Source organism: Gnatocerus cornutus, chromosome 7 (assembly GCF_029298725.1).
Source record: "Gnatocerus cornutus isolate USDA-ARS CGAHR chromosome 7, icGnaCorn1.1, whole genome shotgun sequence".
NCBI lineage: Eukaryota > Metazoa > Arthropoda > Insecta > Coleoptera > Tenebrionidae > Gnatocerus > Gnatocerus cornutus.
The window spans coordinates 12,741,669-12,762,995 of NC_142239.1; the positions used below are offsets into that span (position 1 = coordinate 12,741,669).

At 35.3% G+C, this 21,327-nt stretch overlaps 1 protein-coding gene across 1 annotated transcript; it reads left to right on the forward strand.

Moving 5' to 3' along the window:
- Nucleotides 1–247: 247 nt before the first annotated feature.
- wake (ankyrin repeat and fibronectin type III domain containing protein wide awake) lies at nt 248–20,967 on the forward strand. The gene is made up of 9 exons (XM_088040639.1): nt 248–854; nt 9,004–9,159; nt 10,515–10,593; nt 13,187–13,290; nt 13,454–13,624; nt 14,779–14,985; nt 15,031–15,247; nt 15,296–16,090; nt 18,685–20,967. The coding sequence occupies exons 1-9, from the start codon at nt 263–265 to the stop codon at nt 20,429–20,431; spliced, it is 4,068 nt and encodes a 1,355-aa protein (XP_087896765.1). The 5' UTR covers nt 248–262; the 3' UTR covers nt 20,432–20,967.
- The last annotated feature ends 360 nt before the right edge of the window (nt 20,968–21,327 follow it).

A 21,327-nucleotide genomic window follows, 5' to 3' on the forward strand; every position in this document is an offset into this window, starting at 1 on the left:
TCGTACTTTGGTCAGTGAAGGAACCACATTTTACCTGTTTGTCAAAACCGAAACGGAAAAATGATCCTTATCGTGCGGTCCGTAGAGGCCACGGGCCCCAATTGGTAGCGTATTTCACACAATACTCAGTCCCCTTCTTGGGAGTTTACATTCATAACAGACAGACAGCTGTTTGTAATTTGAAATCCAGTGAACCATGCGCAGTGAAAGATGCAGGACGCGTGTCGGTCTTTACTAGTGTCGGTCGGAACGTGGTGTTGTGATGGGTAAACTGAAGAAAAGTGAGAAGAAGAAAATGGCCGATCTCATAACAGACCGTCGCAAAGACAACCATTTGAAGCGATCAAAATCTGTGCGCGCCTCTCTTAGATTCATAGGGGCGCGATTGCTAAGTCACAAGGGTAGCGATGACGCGCCAATGCAGAAGACGTCCTCCATGTCGAGTTTGCACGAGTACCCAAGGAACTACTTTGAATATTCCGTCATTCCTGAAGTTTTCGTCAAGGAACCGGTGGAAACCATCCTCAAGACGCCCATGGTCAAGTTGGATCATAAAGTAAAGTTGCCTTTTAAAAGGAAAGAGAAGGTGGTGACTACGCCGCCACCGGTGGTGGCACCGAAGGCCGCTCAAATCTTGCAGATTCCCATTAAGGAAAATTGCGAACCCATCAGTTTGCAACCTGATGGAAATGGGTACCATAAAAATGGAATGGAATGTCACCGTCAAGGACGGTTTGAAGAATTCGGGTACGATTATAGGCAAAACGGTTTTTATCGGAATACGTTGAGGTTGTCGATGACGGCGTCGAGGAAAAGGAGCAATATTAGGAACTCTTCGTTTTCCTCAACTTCGAGTACGTATAAATAGACCGAAATCCTGTCCCAGATATCGGAATTATCGCAAGCCAGATAAAGCCGCAAAGATCACTAACTTAACCCAATTCCAAAAGTAAATACTGTTTTTGTTTACGTTAATTGAATTATCATTTTATTACCGACCGTAAAACGTCGGAATCCGTCTCAGCTTGACGCGGATTTTTTCAATTTTAAAGAAAGACACTCAACCCTCTAACACGGAAATTCCAATGACCGATAAACTATATTTTATGACGGCATAAAGTTTATATTTAAGTAACACAGAATGCGAAACTTCCGTAAGTATTCTTTGACGTACTCTTGGATTTTGATTATTTTCTGTTTTATTGTGGCTTGCTTAATATAAATTACGATGAGGTGAAAGTTGAATTACGTACATGCCAATCATCTTGTTATTTCTGTTTATGGACGCATGCAAATGATTAATAATATGGTTACAACAAATGCTGTACTTTAGAGTCATAAATACCTAATGGTTAAGAGCCAGAACAAATATGTTGAGAATGTTACCAATATTTGCTCGCGGTTTGATTTATGCAGAAAAAAACGAGTCCTGTGAACAATTTTTATTGTTTTTTCAAACTTTCAATTTTTTGTTCTTCTGAGCTTGGGGCTCATTTTTAATCTCAAATTATCAGTTTTTAGGCTGCTTTCTTATGATTTCAGAGTCCCACTTTTCCAAGATTTTAAAAATTTCGATGTTCTGCGATAATTTGGTGCTCATGTTTTTTAATTTTTGAAATTTTTGGACTAAAATTATCATGATTTTATTGGTTTTAAAACTTAAAGCTCTAAGGATTTTTATTTTTTAGGGTTTTGAAATTCTTTTAAAATCCGATTTTTTCAGTCCCAAATTCTATATTTTATCGAGGGTTTTAATTTTTCAATTCACAAAGTTTCAGGCGTCAAAATTCTCAAATTTTTGTTCATCAAGGTTCTCAGATTTTTAGCTCAAAAAATCGGATTTTAGAATCAGATTATCAATATTTTAGATTAATAATTCTAATTTATTAATATATTGGGTTTATTAGATTATTATAATCCAAAGGTCTCCGATTTTTGCGGAATTTAAATCGCAGTCTAAATTTAGCGTCCATCTCTTAAATTCAATTATTTTTAAATCTAAGTAGGTATAGGATAATTTTTTTAATTAAAAATTATTTTTCTACTTCTAAAATGCTTAGAACCAACAGCTTTCAGGTTTTTTGCAGATTCTTAAATCTTAAATTTAATTTTTTTATAATTCTATTTTTAAGGTTTCTCGGTTCTCAAATTCTTCTCAATTTTAAGTTTTGAAGGTTTTTAGATCAGGTTGGTATACCCTTAAAACCAACAACCTTAAAATTTTAAAACCTTAAAACCTCTACAAAGAAAATCCCAAAGATTTAAAAATCAGAAACATCGTCAAATTTAGAATGTGGGAATCTTTCGTTTTAAAACCGACAGTATTATAATTATTTTTCGAATTTGCCGCTTTAATAGGTCCATTAGAGTACTCAATTTGGAGTCGTTTATAGGTATCTATAAAAGAACTCAAAGTAGGAAATTTTGTTTTTTAAGAATTGGCAGAACTAATTAGTCTGGCTGTCACCTGTTTCCTGTCAAGTTCTTGGTCAATTTGGTTTTTACGATTTGTGTTTAATAAATTGCTGCGTGAATAAAAATGTATGAATATAATTAAACTGTCCTTTGCGGCCAACAATAATTGTACCTAAATATAATAGATATGAATACTGGCTGTGAGGTTAGGTTAAGTTATGTCAAAATTCAGTGACAGTGAAACTCAATAAATGTCAAATTTTAAATTAAATTTGAAAATCAAGTGGCAAGTCGTGGTTACAAAACCATTACCAATCGTGTAACACGAAAACTCTTAGAATTCTAAAATTTAATTTTATTATTAAAAAAGGGGTGCAAATTCGAAAAAATAGTATAAAGGACTTGTTTTATAATGGCATTGGTGCACTCGTCCCATACAAAACTCGCCTACGGCTCGTTTTGTACACCGGGACCTCGTGCACCAAATTGGCCATTATAAAACACGTTCTTTAATATACTATTTGTCTTAAATTGCTGCGGCAACAGAGCGTTTTGAGTGCGTTAACAAACAGTTTCCGAATTAAATGCGTTAATAGTTTTATTATCAATCAAATAGTTAAAAGACAAATTCCGAAAAATAGCATAAAAAACTCGTTAAATAAAACTTAACAGCACTCGTCCATTCCAACACTAACATGAACTGGTGTTTTAAAATCCGTTTTATAATAGTAATTATACAACAAGTGATATAATGGGGCTATATTACTACATCACTCATTTTTTATCATTATACGCACTCATTTGGATGGCATTCGACGTGTCAAAAAATAGTACACCTGTCAAATCTGTCAAATTGTAACAAAATTTTAGTCGTGAGCTTTTGTAGATAAAACGTTGTATACTATATCTAAGGGAAATGTCATTGTATCACTCGCTCATAATAATATAAATAACTTTGATTTTTTAATTCTAAAATGTTGTAATCTGGTGCGAAACTTTTGATATCATTAATAAATCAACGACTTAATTAATTAATATTTCTGTTGCGACACATCTTCGTTAAGTTTGTATATAAATGAATCGTTCAAAGTCAGCGAGGTCGAAACTATTTATTGTTCAACCACATGGCAACATTGAAGACCAAGCCGAGCCATCAGAAAACGAAAACAAACACGGAGAACCACTATCAACATCAAATATTTGTGAACGTTACATAATTATCTATAAGTGGTCCTCCAACTCTTAAAAAGATTATCATGATCCTCTCAACACTAAAACTATTTTACTGATACAAAAAACCGCAATTTTCATATCGAGTACCAACTGGTTGGAAACAATCTCTTCCTGAAAGTGGAGGAAGCGCCTCAGAATTCACGCCACAGTACCTTCATTACATAAAAGAAATGAATTTCAATAATTCAAATTTCGCTACAGTCATGTTGCAACGATCTCAAAGTTGTTAACCTGAATATGCGACAAATGTTTAGATACGCCTCTGTGATAAACCGAAAAACACGACAAAACTATTACCATTTATCTTAAGTGGGCGGGAAAATTTTGTCGAGCAGTCACAAGAAAAGCAATTCGTGTGCATTGAGAAATTCGGTCTTTTAGTAATCGCGAGATCTTCGTCGAGGAAAAATTGTTTAATTAACTCAATAAGTGGGTTTTATCTTGTTCTGCTCCGATTTATGCGCGAGATAAAATCGGTAGTTGCTCACTTTCACGTTTCTCGAAACTGTGCTGAAAAATTGCGGAAATACCGGAATTTTATCACGACAAAGCTTCATTTTGAAATTAAAAACTGCGATTACGGTCCACGTGTGGACAATTCATTAATTTCCCGATGAAAGAAGAGACATTTCCATTACAAAACGTACAATCTGCGTGTGATTTCGCGAAATTAACTGACATTCAAAGTTGAGCAAAACACGCTTGTTTTATGTCCGATATTTGCGAAAATTACGAGGCACAGTAAAATTTACAATTACGGATTCATTAGTGCCGTCAGGATCGATGACAAACTTCCTTAAATTGTACCAGGAAAGTTTTACTGGCAATTTTACGAAAGATGTTTAATTAAAAGCTGTGATCGTTGAGCAAGTAAAACTGCTAAAGTCAATATGATCTGGTTTATCACCGTAATATACCACTGCGAGTCATCACATAAACCTTATTTCGATTAAAGCGTTTTATACGAAGGATTAATGATTTAGACAGGGAAATGGGGTCAAAATTGACAAGTCTGAGAGTGGAGTCAAAAAAAGAGTTTAAGTTTATTTAATCCCTGTTTAGTTATAATTTTCTGCTCTTCCGGTGCAACACCGATAATGACTTTTAACACCCACTTAGAAGACCACCGTCCAGTTTCCTGCCACACAATGATTAAATTTAATTTATCGATCGTACTAATTGCTTCTGCAAAAGCAATTAAACGGCGTGTGATGAAAAAAAACCTAATACTTCATTCGGATCTGACACAGGATAAATCATTTTTAAATAAAAATTCATTAATAGTCCCGTTAAGTACGAGATTAATTACTAAGTTGCACAAGGGCCGGGTTATTAACCTGACGGGATTTCTCCAGAATAGTCCCGTTAGTTGATCCCGAAATGTTACAGTCATCCCTAAAGCTGTAGGGATTTACAGAAGAGTTCAACGTTCGAAAGCTCTCATTTTTATTTGAGATTTCTCCAATCTGCGAGGGAATCGAAATTTCCCAATTAAAATCCTGTTAATATTAAAACTGATTATTATTCTACAGAGGCAACCCTTTAGTGCAAAACGTCAAATCGAATTAGTGTCAGGTGAATCAGTTCATTTGTATGGGAATTGAGCATATCTCTGGACCAATCAACATCGGTCTCATTACCAAATTAGGTTAGCGGTAGCCAATCGAGCGTGGTTTCTGCAGAAAATTTGCAAATCGTGGGTTGTTGTTGTTTTTGTCGCTAATTGGTGCGTTTAATGAAGGTGTTTATCCAATTGAGTTCATTACAGCGTCTTATTTATTTAATTTGGTATCAAGACAATTTAAAGCAATAGGCTTGTTAGCCCATGAAATGGTTAAGGGCTTTATTCCGGTGCGATCCGTCCGGCATATTTATGAGTCCTCATTTACCATAAATGTTGCAAAACATCCTGTGAAATCGAAAGCTGCTGACGCCTTCTTCTCTTTGTTGCATTGAGGCCTACGCACTTACAAACGTTTCTGATTCTCATCATTTCGAAGATTTTGATTCCCAGGGTAAAATAGATTAATGGGTTAATAAAAGAAGAATTTCCTTCGGCATTCTTTAGTAAACATGTAAATTTAACGAGAATTTGCAGAGAATGTCGCTCTTCCTCCGTGCAATTCCCAGGAGATGTTAACGTGACATTTAAATCAGATTTTTGACAAAGGAGATTTGTCTTCTGGTCTGGTTTAGTAGGTCGTGTTGTTATAAAAAGATCAATAAACGTGAGGCGGGTTTAAAAGTGTACAGGGTGATTCTATAATTATAAATAACGCCTACTTTATTTTTTCGATCGGTTGATACTGAGAAACCGCAATTAACACACCTATTTCATGCATTTTCAATTGGTCACAAGTGTGGTAACTGCAGTGACAAGGGTAACGTGGAAACCTGTAGGCTAATGCACGCCTACAATTTGTTTATGAGCGATTGACACAAAAAAATAAATTACGAGAGAATGTTTCTCAATACGAAGTTTACATCACATTGGTACAAACCTGTTTCGAGATTTGAAAAGGTTTTTGGGCTTTTCTAAGTTTTTAGTTTCTGAAATTTAGGACTCTTTAGGGATCTCAGGTGAAATGAACACCCGAATTTAATCTTTAAATTTAATACTCTCAGTTTTTCCTGAGAAAGTGAGAATGAAGAATTTTAAGAATCTAATGAAGTAATGAATCTCGAAAACTTGAGATTTTTAAGCATTTGAAGCATTTGATAAAGAATGAAAGGAGGAATTAAAAAGATTCAAAGAGATCAATAAGAAAATGTGTACAGAACTTCTAGATTTTTGAGCATTCAAAGACGGGAAAAGGGAACGATGTAACAAGAGAATTATAGATCACAAAGAAGACGGATGTTCTAAAGTAACTCAAAATATTAAGAACTTGAAGAGTGTTTAAATGATCGAAGAATATGAGAAGAAAAATTGTAATCCGTAAGAAGCATAAAGGGGAAAGAGCAAGGGTTAATACTTCATACACGTAACTTCCCCTGATTTCCTCGCTGATTTTCTTGTGATTTTGACTAACTTCCCCTGATTTATTTGTAATTTCGTTTAATTTCTTCTGATTTTCTTGTGATTTTGTCTAATTTCTCCTGATTTCCTTGTGATTTCGTCTAACTTTTTCTTATTTTCTTGTCCTTGTGATTTAGTCTAATTTCCTTTGAATTCGTCTAACTTTCCCTGATTTCCTTGTAATTTTGTTTAATTTCCTCTGATTTTCTTGTGATTTAGTCTAATTTCTCCTGATTTTCTTGTGATTACGTCTAATTTTCGCTGATTTTTTAGTGATTTCGTCTAACTTCTTTTGATTTCCTTGTAATTTTGTCTAACTTTCCCTGATTTTCTCGTAATTTTGTCTAATTTCTCCTGATTTTTTTGTACTTTCGTCTAACTTCTTCTGATTTCCTTGTAATTATGTCTAATTTCTCCTGATTTCTTTGTGATTTCGTCTAACTTCGCCTGATTTCCTTGTGATTTCGTCTAACTTCTCCTGATTTTTTCGTAATTTTGTCTAATTTTCCCTGATTTCCTTGTGATTTCGTTTAACTTCTTCTGATTTCCTTGTAATTATGTCTAATTTCCCCTGATTTTTTTGTGATTTTGTTTTACTTTGCCTGATTTCCTTGTGATTTCGTCTAATTTTTGCTGATTTCCTTGTGATTTCGTCTAATTTTCGCTGATTTCTTAGTTATTTCGTCTAACTTCTCCTGATTTCCTAGTTATATCCTCTGGTTGCTCCCGATGTCCTAATGATTTTCCCTGATTTTGTAGTGATTTTCTTTTGATTTTCCTGGTTTCCCAACCATCTCTAGTGATATCCTAAGACTGATACACTGATATTCCAGGAGGAAAGTTAGATTCTTCAAAGAATACGAAGAACTCAAATAAAACATTAATTTAAACGGTGTATTTAAAATATTTCGGTACTTAATAAAAATATGCAAAGAAGGTAAAAGAAAGGAAAGAATCGAAAAAACAAAATAATATGTAATAATCTAAATAATTTATTACATATTTATGCATAATTCTGTAATTTTGTTTCAGAGGATGATCATATTTCCGCAGACTTTCGCTTTTTATATCAAAAATATAGTGCAAGTTTTTGCCATATCTATTTGTTTAAAAGCGAACTGATAAACGAATGATTAAATGATCGCAGTTAAAAAATAATTGAGTAAGTTCGTCTTACGACTTAATTATGATGAAGCCTGCATACTCTGAATTAAAACCACTGGAGTGGAAGCAACTAAGTACGTTCTCCAGACTACTTACCGCCACGAAAATACCTGAATAATTATACCGAAACATAAAATATCTATATTTATCCTCAAGTTTTGTTATTTTCTGCCGGACACGCAGTGGTGCATCATTCAATTACTCGTTGCCTTTCATCTAGTGAAATGCTTCTTCCTCGTTTAGAAATTTCATAATCCGGTCGTATGTAGAATTGCAGGATTATTCATGTTTTTAAGTTTGTTGCAAGCAAATAGAAATCAGCGGAAATTTTACAAGCTTGTAACTAATGTGTTTTGAATACGTTTTGTTGTGTCGATACGAAATCAGCGTTTTTCACGCTTTCGTTCCGAAAGGATATTCGGAAAAATGAATTGGTACTTTACATGGAATATTTACGTCTGCCGAAAAAAAAATAACGAGCAGTGAGCGAGAATTGTATTTATAAATGGCAATAAAACGGTTGAAGGGAAATGCGGAGTTTTAGCCGAGCGGTTTACATTTGTGAAAATTTCGCCGTGCTTTGAAAAGGAATTAATTTATGGAGGCTTTGTAAAAATTAACTTTCAAGAGATCCTAGTTATGGAAGTCTCTTTTCGTATAATTTAATAAGAAAAAATCGCACTTTTCATGCACACAATCAAAATCCAGTTGAGCCTTGACTTGATTACTCATTGTCGTCATCAAAATGACAACCATGACCAGTACAAACAGGTCAACAAAATCGCGTCTTTGGTATGCTTGTAATTTATAATTTTAGCCTCTGAAATTTGCTTCCTTATCATTCTTGGAAGTCGAGCTAAATATAAAGACAAATATTTTCGCCCCATTTTTTTCAGTTTACATTTTTACATTATCCGTCATTGCCTGTATCTGTTTTGTTAACCGCCACATGTTCCAATATTTATTGTTTCTTTTGGATAAACCAGTGCGAAAAGCAGACAAAAAGAGCCTCCATCTGGTGTGAAAATTGCGCTGCGAATCCACACAGCTAAACCAATTAGTCAATTACCTTGTTTATTCACTTCCACCATCCCACGCCTTTTTTGTTTTTATGAATTATGTATTGTATTTTCGTTTCTTTTCTTTATTTTTTTTATTTGTTGTTCCTACAGAACTCCCAACCGTGCCTAGCGACTCGGAAATGGAGGTAGCTAGTCTGCCAACAAACACAAATTTACCTCCAGTAGGGCATAAACCGAGTAAAAAAGAAGCGAAACTGATGCAGCAACGTCTAGAACGTTTAGCAAAGGTCAACATACATTTACACGGTAAGAAAAACTGTCTACAGTTAAAAGCTTTTCCGCCAACGCAAGAAATACTCAATCATCTAAGAATTACCAGTGGAATGACTTCCCGAGTTAACATCCCTCGTCGTTTTTTTTATTCATTTTCAGGAGAAACCGATCTTTTACCCGGAACACTCGGCCGGGGTTTATTCGCAACGATAAATCCGGGCCGAGAAGTTGAAATTCAATTGAACGGGGAAATTTATTTAGGCGGTGTTTGCCGCTTTAAGCGTCATGTGTTTTGTGGTTTCCTGTTGATTTGTAATTAGGCGATCAAAGTCCCCGAAAGACCTCGGAGTTGCTCATGCAGAGAGACACGCGCCAAAAATGCTTTAGTTTAACTAAACAAAAATTCGGACTAAATCTACTTCGATCAAAATCTCGCTCATTTTTGAAGCAAACTTGAGTTATATGGTATTCATTTTGCGCAGAATTTCACGCAGATTCCAAATGCGTGCTCAAAATCCTCGTACAACAATTAACTAAAAATTCCGACATCTTTCTTTACTTATTTCAGCTTTACTAATTGAAGCTGTCACAGTCTTTGCATGACGTGAAGTTAAAACTACAAATTTCGATAAATCATCGTCTGCCAAACCCCATTTTGCTTAATCTCAAAGTCAATAAACGAAATAAGCTTCTTATCGTAAAAACATCTTCCACCTTGAACTACGTCCACAAGTCCATTACGTAAATTAATGGCGGTGAAGACGCTATGAAAAATTCTCATAACAGTCCCAGGTAATCTCTTCATTTCCCCCTGAAAAGTGGAGAAAGCAGAATCGATTCGTCGCGCTATTTTTTCCTTTCAAGTGTAATTTGTTTAAAGTTGTTGAGCAGAGCTCCAAATGGAGATGGTATTATCGGTTCAAAGGATATTTGTCACGGACGCAACGAAAATTTCAATTTAAATTCTGAACGTCGAAAGAAGGAAACCACTAATTTGCGCAAATGAAATTTTCAACCATTCCATTTATTGAGAGTCGAGAAATTCAGTTGTAATTACATCACAACTTTACTTTGCGATAACTTTTTCAGAGCGACGATAAAATTGAGTTGAGATTATTGTTCTACAAAGAAGTGTGTGTGTGTTAAATGTCCACTTAGTTCGAGCAAGTATAGAAATTAATATCTCAAGTTTAAACCGCACAATTACGTTTTGATGACCATGTTAAACGGCTTATTTCGGTCCTTTAACGAAGCAATAAGTGGCGTGCTTGCACAAGGATATAATCAATTCGGTCATAATTAATGGAACTCTTTGACGCTTTCACGAAGTTTCTGTATGTTAGTTAGCCATCATGTTCTAGTTGTTGAATTTTTTATCTCTTTTACAGCTCTGTTTGCTGCTGTCGAACACGGACATCTGGAAAAAGCCCGCACAATTCTAGAATCGACTGATGTAGACGTTAATAGGTGAGTCGATAACTGATGTCATATAGGGGTGTGTTCACATTTCCAAAATCTGGACATTTTTAAAGAAGTGCGTTTATGGCTTTGACTTTTAAAACTTCTGGCTAGCCAACACCGTAAAAGTCTTTATTGGGGTTAATTTCAGGCCAGACAAGACCCGATCACTTGAGGGTAATTAAATTTATGGGGTTTTGTGGGAAGGTTCCTGTAAACTATTTAAAAAGTCAAAGCTATGAACGCACTAACATTTTCTGTCTAGTATAATACTTTCTTTTTTTTGAGTAATTCCAAGTAAACCTACCCTAAAATAATTTTTCTTCAATTTTAATAAAACTTTGGAACTTGAAACTTCGAGAACGTAATGGTTTATACATTTTCTGTAAATTATTTTGGCCAAAATTCTTTAGTTTGTAGTATACTGAGTATTAAAATTTCGCTTTTTTCGAATGCAGAGTAAAAAAATTATTTACTGTTATCAGGTGATAATTTAACATATTGGATAAAACGTTGTATGGCATACATGTGTTATTAGATATTACGAAATCGAGACATTGAACCTACTCGGCAAGTCTCGTAGGTTAACTACACTTTTCGTTGGTAATATGATGTATTTAAGAAAAAAAGAAGCTTGTTGAAGTTGATTTTTAAATATGGAATAACGTCATTCTAATGACGTAATATAGAAACCCCAATTAAATTAATTAGAATGAGGTTGCACACAATCCGTTTAATTCGCTGAAACCGACAATAGTTTTTTTATTTTTTGATGTTAAACAGATTTTTGTGCCACGTCCAACATTCGGTGAATTTACGAGACTTTTTGTTTGTTTGCTTTACTTGTTTAATTACCTGCCATGCAAATAAAATTACGTATTATGGTGAAATGTAAAGCGCAAGTACTCGTAGTGGTTTTAGATTTTATCGTTTTCATTTTCGTGTAAAACACAGAATTAGCGCTCAACTTTTATACTTTATGTCGTAGATTTAACCACATTTATTACTTCTCTTTTTCGTTTTAGTGGTTTCTCACTTAATTTAGTTGCGCCTTGTTTTAGTTTAATTCGGTCTGAAATTTAGTGGCACTTATTTGTTATTGAGCTTACGTTAGTGCAGCTTTGACCGATCTAAGGTACTTGTGGCAAATCAGACCCGCTTAATTTAGAATCGCTGTAATTTTTTTTTTATTTTTATTTTTTAATTGAGGTTTGTTCACCGTCTTCTGAAGAAAAATGTTCAAATACTAAGTGAGAATTAGAGGAAAAAAAACATTTTTGTGCAAATTATGAAGAGTAGGCTATATTACATCGCGGGCCTTATTTTCCACAGGTACCTTACATTTTTCGATTATTTTCTAGTAGTGTCTCCAAATTTAACCCAAATCAATGAAGTTATATTTAATTTAATTTAATATTTGATTTAATTTAGAATTTTGATTATTTTGGTAAAACTGATTGTTTAAATTTACTCAATTTTTTGTATTTTATGACATTTTTGAAATTAAATGAATCAATTATTATGGTTACATATGTAATTTACGTGTTTTAAAAGCCATGAATGTCATGAAGAGCCTTTTTAAACGTGTTTCTTAAAACGTTTTATCTACGATTTAAATTTATACAAAAAGTTGTGCTGAGTTCACTAAACGGCTACTTTTGCACGATCGTAGATAAAATTAAGTTTTAATTTAGTTTCATTTAGTTTACTTTTATGCGATTTAGGTAAATCGAGTAGGTTTCAGTCAGATATTTTAGCTTTAATTAATTATGCAGCTAATTAATTTAATATCCCAACTTTGCTTTTAGCTAAAGTAGTTCTATTTCAGTCGAATCCTTTTCTGTCAAAAGTGATGAGTTAAATTTATTTACTTATTTCTTATTTATCCAATCTTTTTTTTTTTTATTCTAATTTTATTTCATGGACACTTTTTCGCAGTTTTACTTTAACTTGTTCTTCTCTTTAATTCTTGGAAGAAAGTAGGACAATATAATGCGACACAATCTAATCTATAAAGAAGCTATAATTAAAAAAATCAAACGCGAAGTTAAAAATTAAATTCCTCAAAGGCGACGAAGTTTTTCATTAATAAAAAAAAAGTAGATAAAGCGAAGCGAGATTTTGAACGAACTAAATCGATATCAAATTACCTCACTAATAAATTGTGTTTTAAAAAAATGTTATCGAGAACTGATTCAAGATGTGTGTTTATTTTTTTGATTACTTCTGCGCCGGTTTTCGTCGGAGCAAAACAATCTCGCTGTGATTACTTTATTATTTTGATTACACTTGTTTGACTTCAATCGTCCTATTACCCAGACGCTTATGTCTGATCAAAATAAATTAATAATAATCAAGCTATAATAAGAAAAGTGCGCAGAAGCTCATTGATGAAGAAAAATTCGACGTCGAACGGCGTTCCATCACCAAATAACAATAATGAGGGTCGACTTTCAACAAAATCCGATCAGGACGGGATGAGCCCCGTTAAAAGTAGCGCTTTTAATAAACTAATTCACTTAACACTTATTTCCGTCACGGGTCAATTGAATTTCCTTCTGCAACAGCCACTGAAAGTCATCTAACAACTGTTTTCTTACAGTTTGAACAACGACGGCTTGTCCCCTTTAGATGTCGCCGTTTTGAGCAACAACAGGCCTCTGGTAAAGATGCTGGTCAGCTTCGGGGCTCGCGAAGGGCACAGATGTAAGTATTTTTTTCACGATTCATTTAAATCGTGTGATTTGCATAAGAGAGAAGCTCACACAATTAAAAATAAATTAACTAAATAAGAAAGCAAAGAAAATCGCGTGAGACAATGAGAGTGTTAACTTATTGGAGTAACTTTCTTTTGGTGTTTTCCTTTCAGTTTCCAGCCCAGAAAAACTCGGGGCTCACTTGAAACAATTGCTTGGCGAGGCTGAAATGAGATTACAAGAGCTGGGTGGACTTTTAGACGAACCGAGCGGGGCGCCTTTGAACACGAGGGCGTCGTTTTCTAGTATTATTGGAAATGCGTATCCGACGTCGGCGATGACAGGTTTGTAGTTTTGTTGTAGTTTTTATCGCTAGAAAGATGGCTTGTATTTTGTTTTACGCAGAATTTCATAAATACTTTTTAAGACTTTTTGATAGTTTCTTAAACTAAGGTATTAGAGCGTGTTAAAAAAAACAGTTTCTGGTCATACTGAAAAAAAAAATTTAATATTCTTCTGTTTTTTCTAAATTTTTGTAAATTAGCGCTTCTAATAATGTCGTCAAGTATATTGAGCTACACAAATTTCAATACAGTAATATTAGAAATGAAGAAAATACAGTGTTAAAATTTTTGGTTCAATTTTTTTAGTCCATAAAATAAAAATTTCTAAAATAAATTCTCTGTAATCTAAATTTTTGGAAGTTGGTGGTCTGAGAGGTACAAACAAAAATGGCAATTTCCACAAATTTGGTTTTTGTGGCTCTTTAAAAAACAGAAATTACAGGGTGTTGAAAAAAGATTATTTTTTTGTCGTCCTAAAAATAAAAATTTACAAATATTCTTCTCCTTGGTCTAAATTTTTGTTAATTAGCGCTTTTAATTATGCATTCAAGGTTATTAAGCTCCACAAATTTCAATACAGTAATATCAGAAATAAAGATGATACAGAGTGTTAAAACTTTTGGTTCCATTTTATTAGTCAATAAAATAAAAATTTCTCAAAATTCTTCTCTGTGATCTAAATTTTTTTTCAGCTGCACTTGCAGAAAAAAGTCGTGTCGAAACTAGCACCATTGCAGCGGTTTTGACGTATCAAAGTAAATATTTCACAGTTTTCAAGGAAGAAGTCGACATACCGCCTCTCTAGAGTTAGTTTAATTTTCCTGGGGATCCGAAGATGTCTACTGAAATGTTAAAACTGTAAAATGGCATTGCGGAATGACACAGTGCGGAACTTTCTGGAAACTGCGAACTTTATTACATTTCGCGACTGTAATAAAATTATGAACTGAAGGAATATAATCCGATTTATTATTATGAAACAATCCAGAATGAAATGTGACTTCCAATACCAAATGCAGTATCGAGCGAAACCGATTTAATTTAAAATTGGAATAGATTATTTAAACAGCTGAAACCCGCAGCAATGTCAAGCAAAAATCGCAAACTTTACCTCGCTTTTGTTGGCAACTTTGTAACAGTTTTCCATTTGGCAGGTTGCGCTGGTGGTGACAACGACAAACAAGCAATCGCTTGGAGCCGAAGGGTGAAAACCCTTAAAAGGCTCGTATTAGGTTTTACTCAAGCTCGACCTCCGGACCCTCCGTCGTTAGTCGCCCTCGATATCACGTCTTTGTCATCGGTGACGATGCGACTACAAGAACCCACAACGAACGATTCACCCATCACCACAAAATTCAAAGGTAATAATGACGGTATTATTGCCCAGATTCTAACTTTTGTTTTAGTCCAATGGTCCACCCGTCCGGACTTTAGTATCATTTCCGGGGAAAAAGAACTCCTGGAGATGTCGAGGACCAACTGTAGCATAGATTTAACGCAGGGTAGAAGGTACTACTTTAGGGCGGCTTGTGGGAATTTGAAGGGATTCGGGACGTTTCTTACGTCGACGCCGTCGTCGGTGGTGCCGTCCAGTTGGAGAGAAGTCGATAATAAGAAGTCCAGGTAAGAATGACTGACTTACTGACGGGTTTTACGGGATTTCTACCTCAGGTTTGACGGACGACAAAGACAGCTGGAGCAACTCATGGATGAGGTGAAGCAAGTGCGTCCCGGCAGCGAAATCCTGGAGACTCCCGGTCCTCAAAGGAGAACCCAACGAAAAAAGACCACAATCAAGCAACTTTTCACGGCGGCCAGTAAGTTCCAGAAGCACCTAAGAAGAGGGATTTACTTAGCCTGCATCCTCTACCACGAAGACAAAGTATTAGTAACGAATGAAGACTTTTTACCTGTGATAGAAATCGATGAGACATTCCCAAGCTGTATCCACACAGATCTCCATTGGTTAATGAAAGTTTCCTGTACTTGGGACGACACAAAATCGCTCCGAACTGACATGGAGAAGAACGCCTCTTCTGCTATACATTTCCGCACGAAACTCCTCTCAGCCGTTCTGCAAATGCAGTCCTCATTGTGTCTCCAAGATCTCGGTCAACTTTATTATCGACCATTGCGTGATTCACAAGGGACTGTCGTTTTGAGCACCGTCAATTACGTGAAATCTCCGAAAAGTGTGTCGGTTTTGAACTCGAGATGGTTGCCGATGAATAAAGTCTTCAAGAAGACAGTTCTCGGCGACGATCACAGCATTTCGGAGATTCTAATGGCGTCGATACAGGAACAGATTAATTATCATCAAGTTTCCAGTTTGAAGTTGACGAAAGGGTTGTATTTGGCGTATTTGAAGATGCAGAGTTCGGTGGATTTGATACAAGTCGTCGTTTCTGCCAAGTCTCCGAACATGTTGCCGCATTGCAAAGTTAGGGACAACCCACACGTGTCTGCGTAAGTAATTCAGAGATGTTACTAAGGTAAAAATGCTTTTTGTCCTTGCTACCTCCTTGTGTGGTCAATGGCAGGATTCCACTTTCATTTTCAACGCGGTGGATGAAGCTGTCTGAAGGCTAAATTACTTCCTTGTTATTATTCTTCTTTTCTAATTTTTGCGTGTTCTAAAAATGAGGTCAAAATGCTCTAAATAAAGTCTGTTTCAGAAGAAAAATTGACCCAAATCTAAAAGACAAAAATGTCGGAAAGGCTTTTAGGCTTTTAGGCTTTTCTGTTTGATTTTAAACTATTTTTTAGAAGTATAGTTGCTCTAAATTTGATGAAAAAAATGTCTAAAAGTGAAGAGTTCACTTCCATTGAAAAACATTAATTTAACTTGTACCTACAGACCGTCCAAACTAAATGTGAACAAACACGCGCATAGAAAAGGATAGTCGCTACCATAGGTGTCGAAAATAGGAAATTTGAAGTCATAATAAAGTTGCAGTTGCAGGCTTTCGCAGACAACAAGAAAAAAACTCTTAAGATGATTAGTTTTGATTGCGCGTTTTATAATGTATAATTTAAAGGTGCCATTAGTAAAGGTTTGAAAACGTGTAAATGAAAAATTATACTGTTATGCTCCTCATAACACGACGCCACTGCCACTACTTAACGCGGCGAACAGCTGATTTGCGAGGCTGCGTATTGTGAAATTTGTTGGTGCGCATCCGTTTGTTTATTCACATTTAGTTTGGATGGGCAATATATCCTAATTTTTTGTCGACTCAGAAAGGAAAAATAATTACGAATTTGAGTCTTCTAGATTCTAGACTTTAGAAGTAAAAGTCGCTCCAAATTTGATAAACGAAAATGTCTAAAATTGAAGAGTTTTGGGCAAACGGAAATGTCCAAAACTGTAGAATCTCTACTCTCATTATAAATCATTAAATATTGGAAAAAAATGGAAACAGGAAGCCAACATGAGTATATTCTTTAAATTTGAGTCTTCTAGATTGTCGTCTATTTTAGAAGTAAAATAGTCCCAAAGTGGGTAAACAAAAATATCTAAATGCGAAGAATCTCAAGATCTATAATAATTCATTGAAGATTCTTCTAGAGTTTTTTCTATTTTTGGGCCTCAGAAGTGAAAACAGAAAAGTAAAATGATTATAATATGCTTTAAATCTGAGCTTTTTAGATTGTCTTTTAGAAATAAAATTGCCTTAAATTTGATAAACGAAAACGTTTAAAAGTCAAAAATCTCTATTTTTATATTAAGTCATTAAATTTTCTTTTAGGAATTTTTCTAATTTTTTGAAAACTCAGAAATAAAAACACAAAGACAAAATTATCAATTATATGTAGCTTTCTAGTCTGTCTATTTTGGTAAAATAGCCCCAAATTGAGTAAACGAAAATGTCTAAATGTGAAGAATCTCAACTTCCATGAAAATTCATTGAATATTCTTCTAGAATTTTTGGGTCTCAGAAATGAAAAAAGAAAGGCCAAATGATTGTATGCTTTAAATCTGAGCTTTTTAGACTGTATTTTAGAAGTAAAATCGCTTAAAATTTGATAAACGAAAACGTCTAGACGTGAAGTTTCTACTTCCATGTTAAGTCATTCAATTTCCTTCTAGGAATTTTTCTAACTTTTTGGAAGTTTAGAAATAAAAACAGAAAGACAAAGTGATCATATTATACTCTAAATCTGAGCCTTTTAGACTGTCTATTTTGTAAAATACTCCTAAATTGTGTCTAAAAGTGAAGAGTCTTCCTCTACTTCCATTTTGAGTCATTCAATTTTCTTCCTGGATTTTTTCTAGTTTTTGGGAACTCAGAAATGAAAACAGAAAGGCAACATGAGTATATTTTCCAAATTTGAGTCTTCTAGATTATCTATTTTTGAAGTTAAATAGCCCCAAATTGTCTAAAGGCGAAGAGTCTCAACTTCCATGAAAATTCATTGAATATTCTTCTAGCATTTTTTTTTATTTTTGAGTCTCAGAAATAAAAACAGAAAGACAAAATGATCATATTATTATGCTTTAAATCTGAGCTTTTTAGACTGTCTATTTTGTAAAATAGTCCCAAATTGTGTAAACGAAAATATCTAAAAGTGAAGAATCTCAACATACATAATAAATTATTGAATATTCTTCTAGAATATTTCTATTTTGGAATTCAGAAATGAAAAGAGAAAGGCAAAATGAGCTCCAAGTCTGAGTCTTCTAAACTCTTTATAAATAAAGTCTTTCCAAATATTTCTCGGCGACAAATAAATATAAACTCAAACTTTCTTCTGCTAGAAAATTTTCTTAGTTCTGGGACTGAGGAAGAAAAACGGAAGCTTAAAATGAAGAATATCCCAAATATTGACCCTTCTGGGCTACCAATTTTAGAAGAAACTGTCTCAAATCATGAAGTTTTCTTCTGGAATTGAAATTTCTTACGAAAATGGGAACAGAAAATTGAACCTTTAGATACCCAAAACGTTGAAAACTTGGAAATGAAAACAGAAAATTGAACCTTCTGGATTCCCTGCTTTATTCCCCAAATCCCACATAAAATCTCCTGGAAGCTAAGTTGTAAAATAACTTAACATTTTAGGGAAGAATGGGAATACCTGAAGCAACAGCACCTCCCCGACCTCACGGACAACGCAACCGAGCAACAACGAACATTCCTCGAACTAGTCACCAGCGCAGCAAAACGTCTATTCAACTACATGGAAATCAGCAGCGAAGACGCCAGCAATCACCGCCTCTACGACACCGAAGTGATTGACTTAACCGACGAAGTCAGTTTCATCGTTGTGTGTCCTTCAGCCGAGTTCTCTTGTTCCGTTCCTGGTCAAAGAGAGATCCTCCTTCAGCGTGGAGACCTCCTAAGTCTGCCAATCCAAGTCTTCGAAATGATCCATTTGAACACGTACCAAAACAGCATAATCAAAAAGTACTCCAAACTAAGCTGTTTATTGGAGTTGGACGCCGCTACCGCCAACCATCTCCATCGAGAGGCGTTCTCTAACAGCGAAGTCGCGATAGCGAAAGAGAGACTGACGCGTCTTCAGGACCTCCAAGGGAAGTTAAACGGGATTTGGAAGACCGTGCGGTGGTTGATGGACGTTATCACTTTTGCAAGAGACAGAATAACTTGCGGGGTGTCCATGAGGTATATCTTAGACAAAGAGATTGGGACGTGTACGAGTCCGAAGAGGAGTCTCCTTCAGATCCCTCCAAGAGATACCAAAGTCGTGAAAAGCACCCCGGGAAGGGGCTCCTGGCCTGGCCCTGGCAGCAATAACATGACTCCACCGAACTCTCTAGTGAACGAATTTAGCAAAAGTGAGCAGCATCTGAGTACCAACGAGACGTCTTCGCAGTACCTCAGTGCTTGCAGTGATACAGAATCGCGGAAAAACAGTGATAGTTACGGTAGTGATTTTCTTACCGAGAGGTTACCACCCTCTCGGAGTGAAGACATGTTGTTTGCCATTCCCACGACTTCAAGTCATCGATGTCGCGCGAGTACCGTTTCTAGTGTGTCTGCAACAACTAGTCCTTTACTCAGTGTGAGACCTTTGTACGGTGGAAGTTTAGTTAGTGTGAATACGATCAACACTACGGATAGTTTGCATAGTCTTAGTTCCGACAGCGATAGTAACCCCCAACCGGTCAGTTCCTCAACCCCACATAAAATCAAACACCGCTCTAAGATGGTACCATCGAAAAGCATGACCAATATGAAACAAACCATCTTGGATATGAGTACCAGATCCGAACGATACCGCCCAAGACATCTCAACTTAGAACCGAACCTCCTGAACTCGAACTTAGAAAGTGGTCTTTCCAAAAGCTTGTCCAACATCAAATCGCGCACAGAAGACACCAACTCTTACTTAAAACCGTTTGAAAACATGACGAAAAGAGACTCAACTCCGGAAGGTCTCTTCAAAGTTCCTTATCCCAGCGACATGACTCAATCAACTTCCAAAGAACTCCAATCGGGGATTCTGCAAGTTTTCGCTGCTTATGAGACAGGGTTAGCGAGTGGTACTTCGTTGAAACTCCACGTCACGCCAAGAACCACCGCGCGGGAAGTGGTGGATTTAGTGGTGAAACAACTCAACATGGCTGTGGTACTGAAAGGAAAAGAAGGGCCGATTTACCCAGCCGACAAACTGAAGAATTTCTGTTTGGTCGCTGTGATCGGAGCTCGCGAGAGGTGTTTAAGGGATGATTTTAAGCCCCTGCAGTTACAGAATCCGTGGAAGAAAGGGAGACTTTACGTGCGGCAAAAGCACGACGTTCTTGCGGCGTTGGAGCATAGTAGTAAGCACAGTGCTATTATATGAAAGGAGGCTGAAAGTTTGATATAGACTTGTATCAAATACTAGATTTAATCCTGTTCTTAGTCAGTAAAAATGGTGCTAGAAAATAATGAAATTTCTGTCTTATGATTGTTAAGTCATTTGTTGCCTAACTAGCGTAACGAACCTTTTTAATGTAAACCTGAGCCTGTTACTTTAAGACAGAGGTGGCAATTTCTCGTTGATTTGATGATACTGTGATGATAAGAGTATTCAATATATCAAAATTTTCTATTGACTTTTTTAAACAAAAAGTTATTCGTTTAACAAATGCTCCATCCACGTTAACGTTAAGCCAGAGCAATGATATTTTAGACGCATTTTGTGCAATATTGTCCTAGACCGTCACTACTCTTTTATTATTATTGATCACTGTATTTTAATCGTCCAAACTTGCTCATTTGTTTTTTCGACGGCTACGAACACCAATATTATTGACAAGTATTATAAGATACATACTTATAAGTGTTAGTCTAGAAACAAATTTCAAATATATTCTATAATAATATAATGCGTGTTATTTATTCGAGTTATATATGTGCTAAGTAATCACATGGTATTAGAAAGACCATATCATGTAGCATGTATGTGTTCATGGTAAACTTTATTTTTACGATTCTGTTACTGCTTTGGCGCATCCTATGTTTAGTACAAAATAGTTTTATTATGTTGTATAATTTTATGAATGTACATAGCTTGACATTTATGTATAGAGAAAGTTTATTGAAGTACAGTGCAATTAAAAAATATGTAAATATTGATGATTTAATTTTCATATTGAAGCTTTCTTCAATACACTGAAAATTCTGAAAAGGGTCCCAATATTTTTTCAATGCATTGTATGACTGTTGTAATGCACAAAATGTCTTGAGATATGTTTT

Bases quoted from the DNA above. Each gene is read 5' to 3' on its own strand.
- wake (XM_088040639.1), top strand. From the start codon at position 263: ATGGGTAAACTGAAGAAAAGTGAGAAGAAGAAAATGGCCGATCTCATA. The intron at 13,625-14,778 runs GTTTGTAGTTTT...TCCATTTGGCAG, and splicing joins TCCGACGTCGGCGATGACAG to GTTGCGCTGGTGGTGACAAC. The intron at 14,986-15,030 runs GTAATAATGACG...CTTTTGTTTTAG, and splicing joins CATCACCACAAAATTCAAAG to TCCAATGGTCCACCCGTCCG.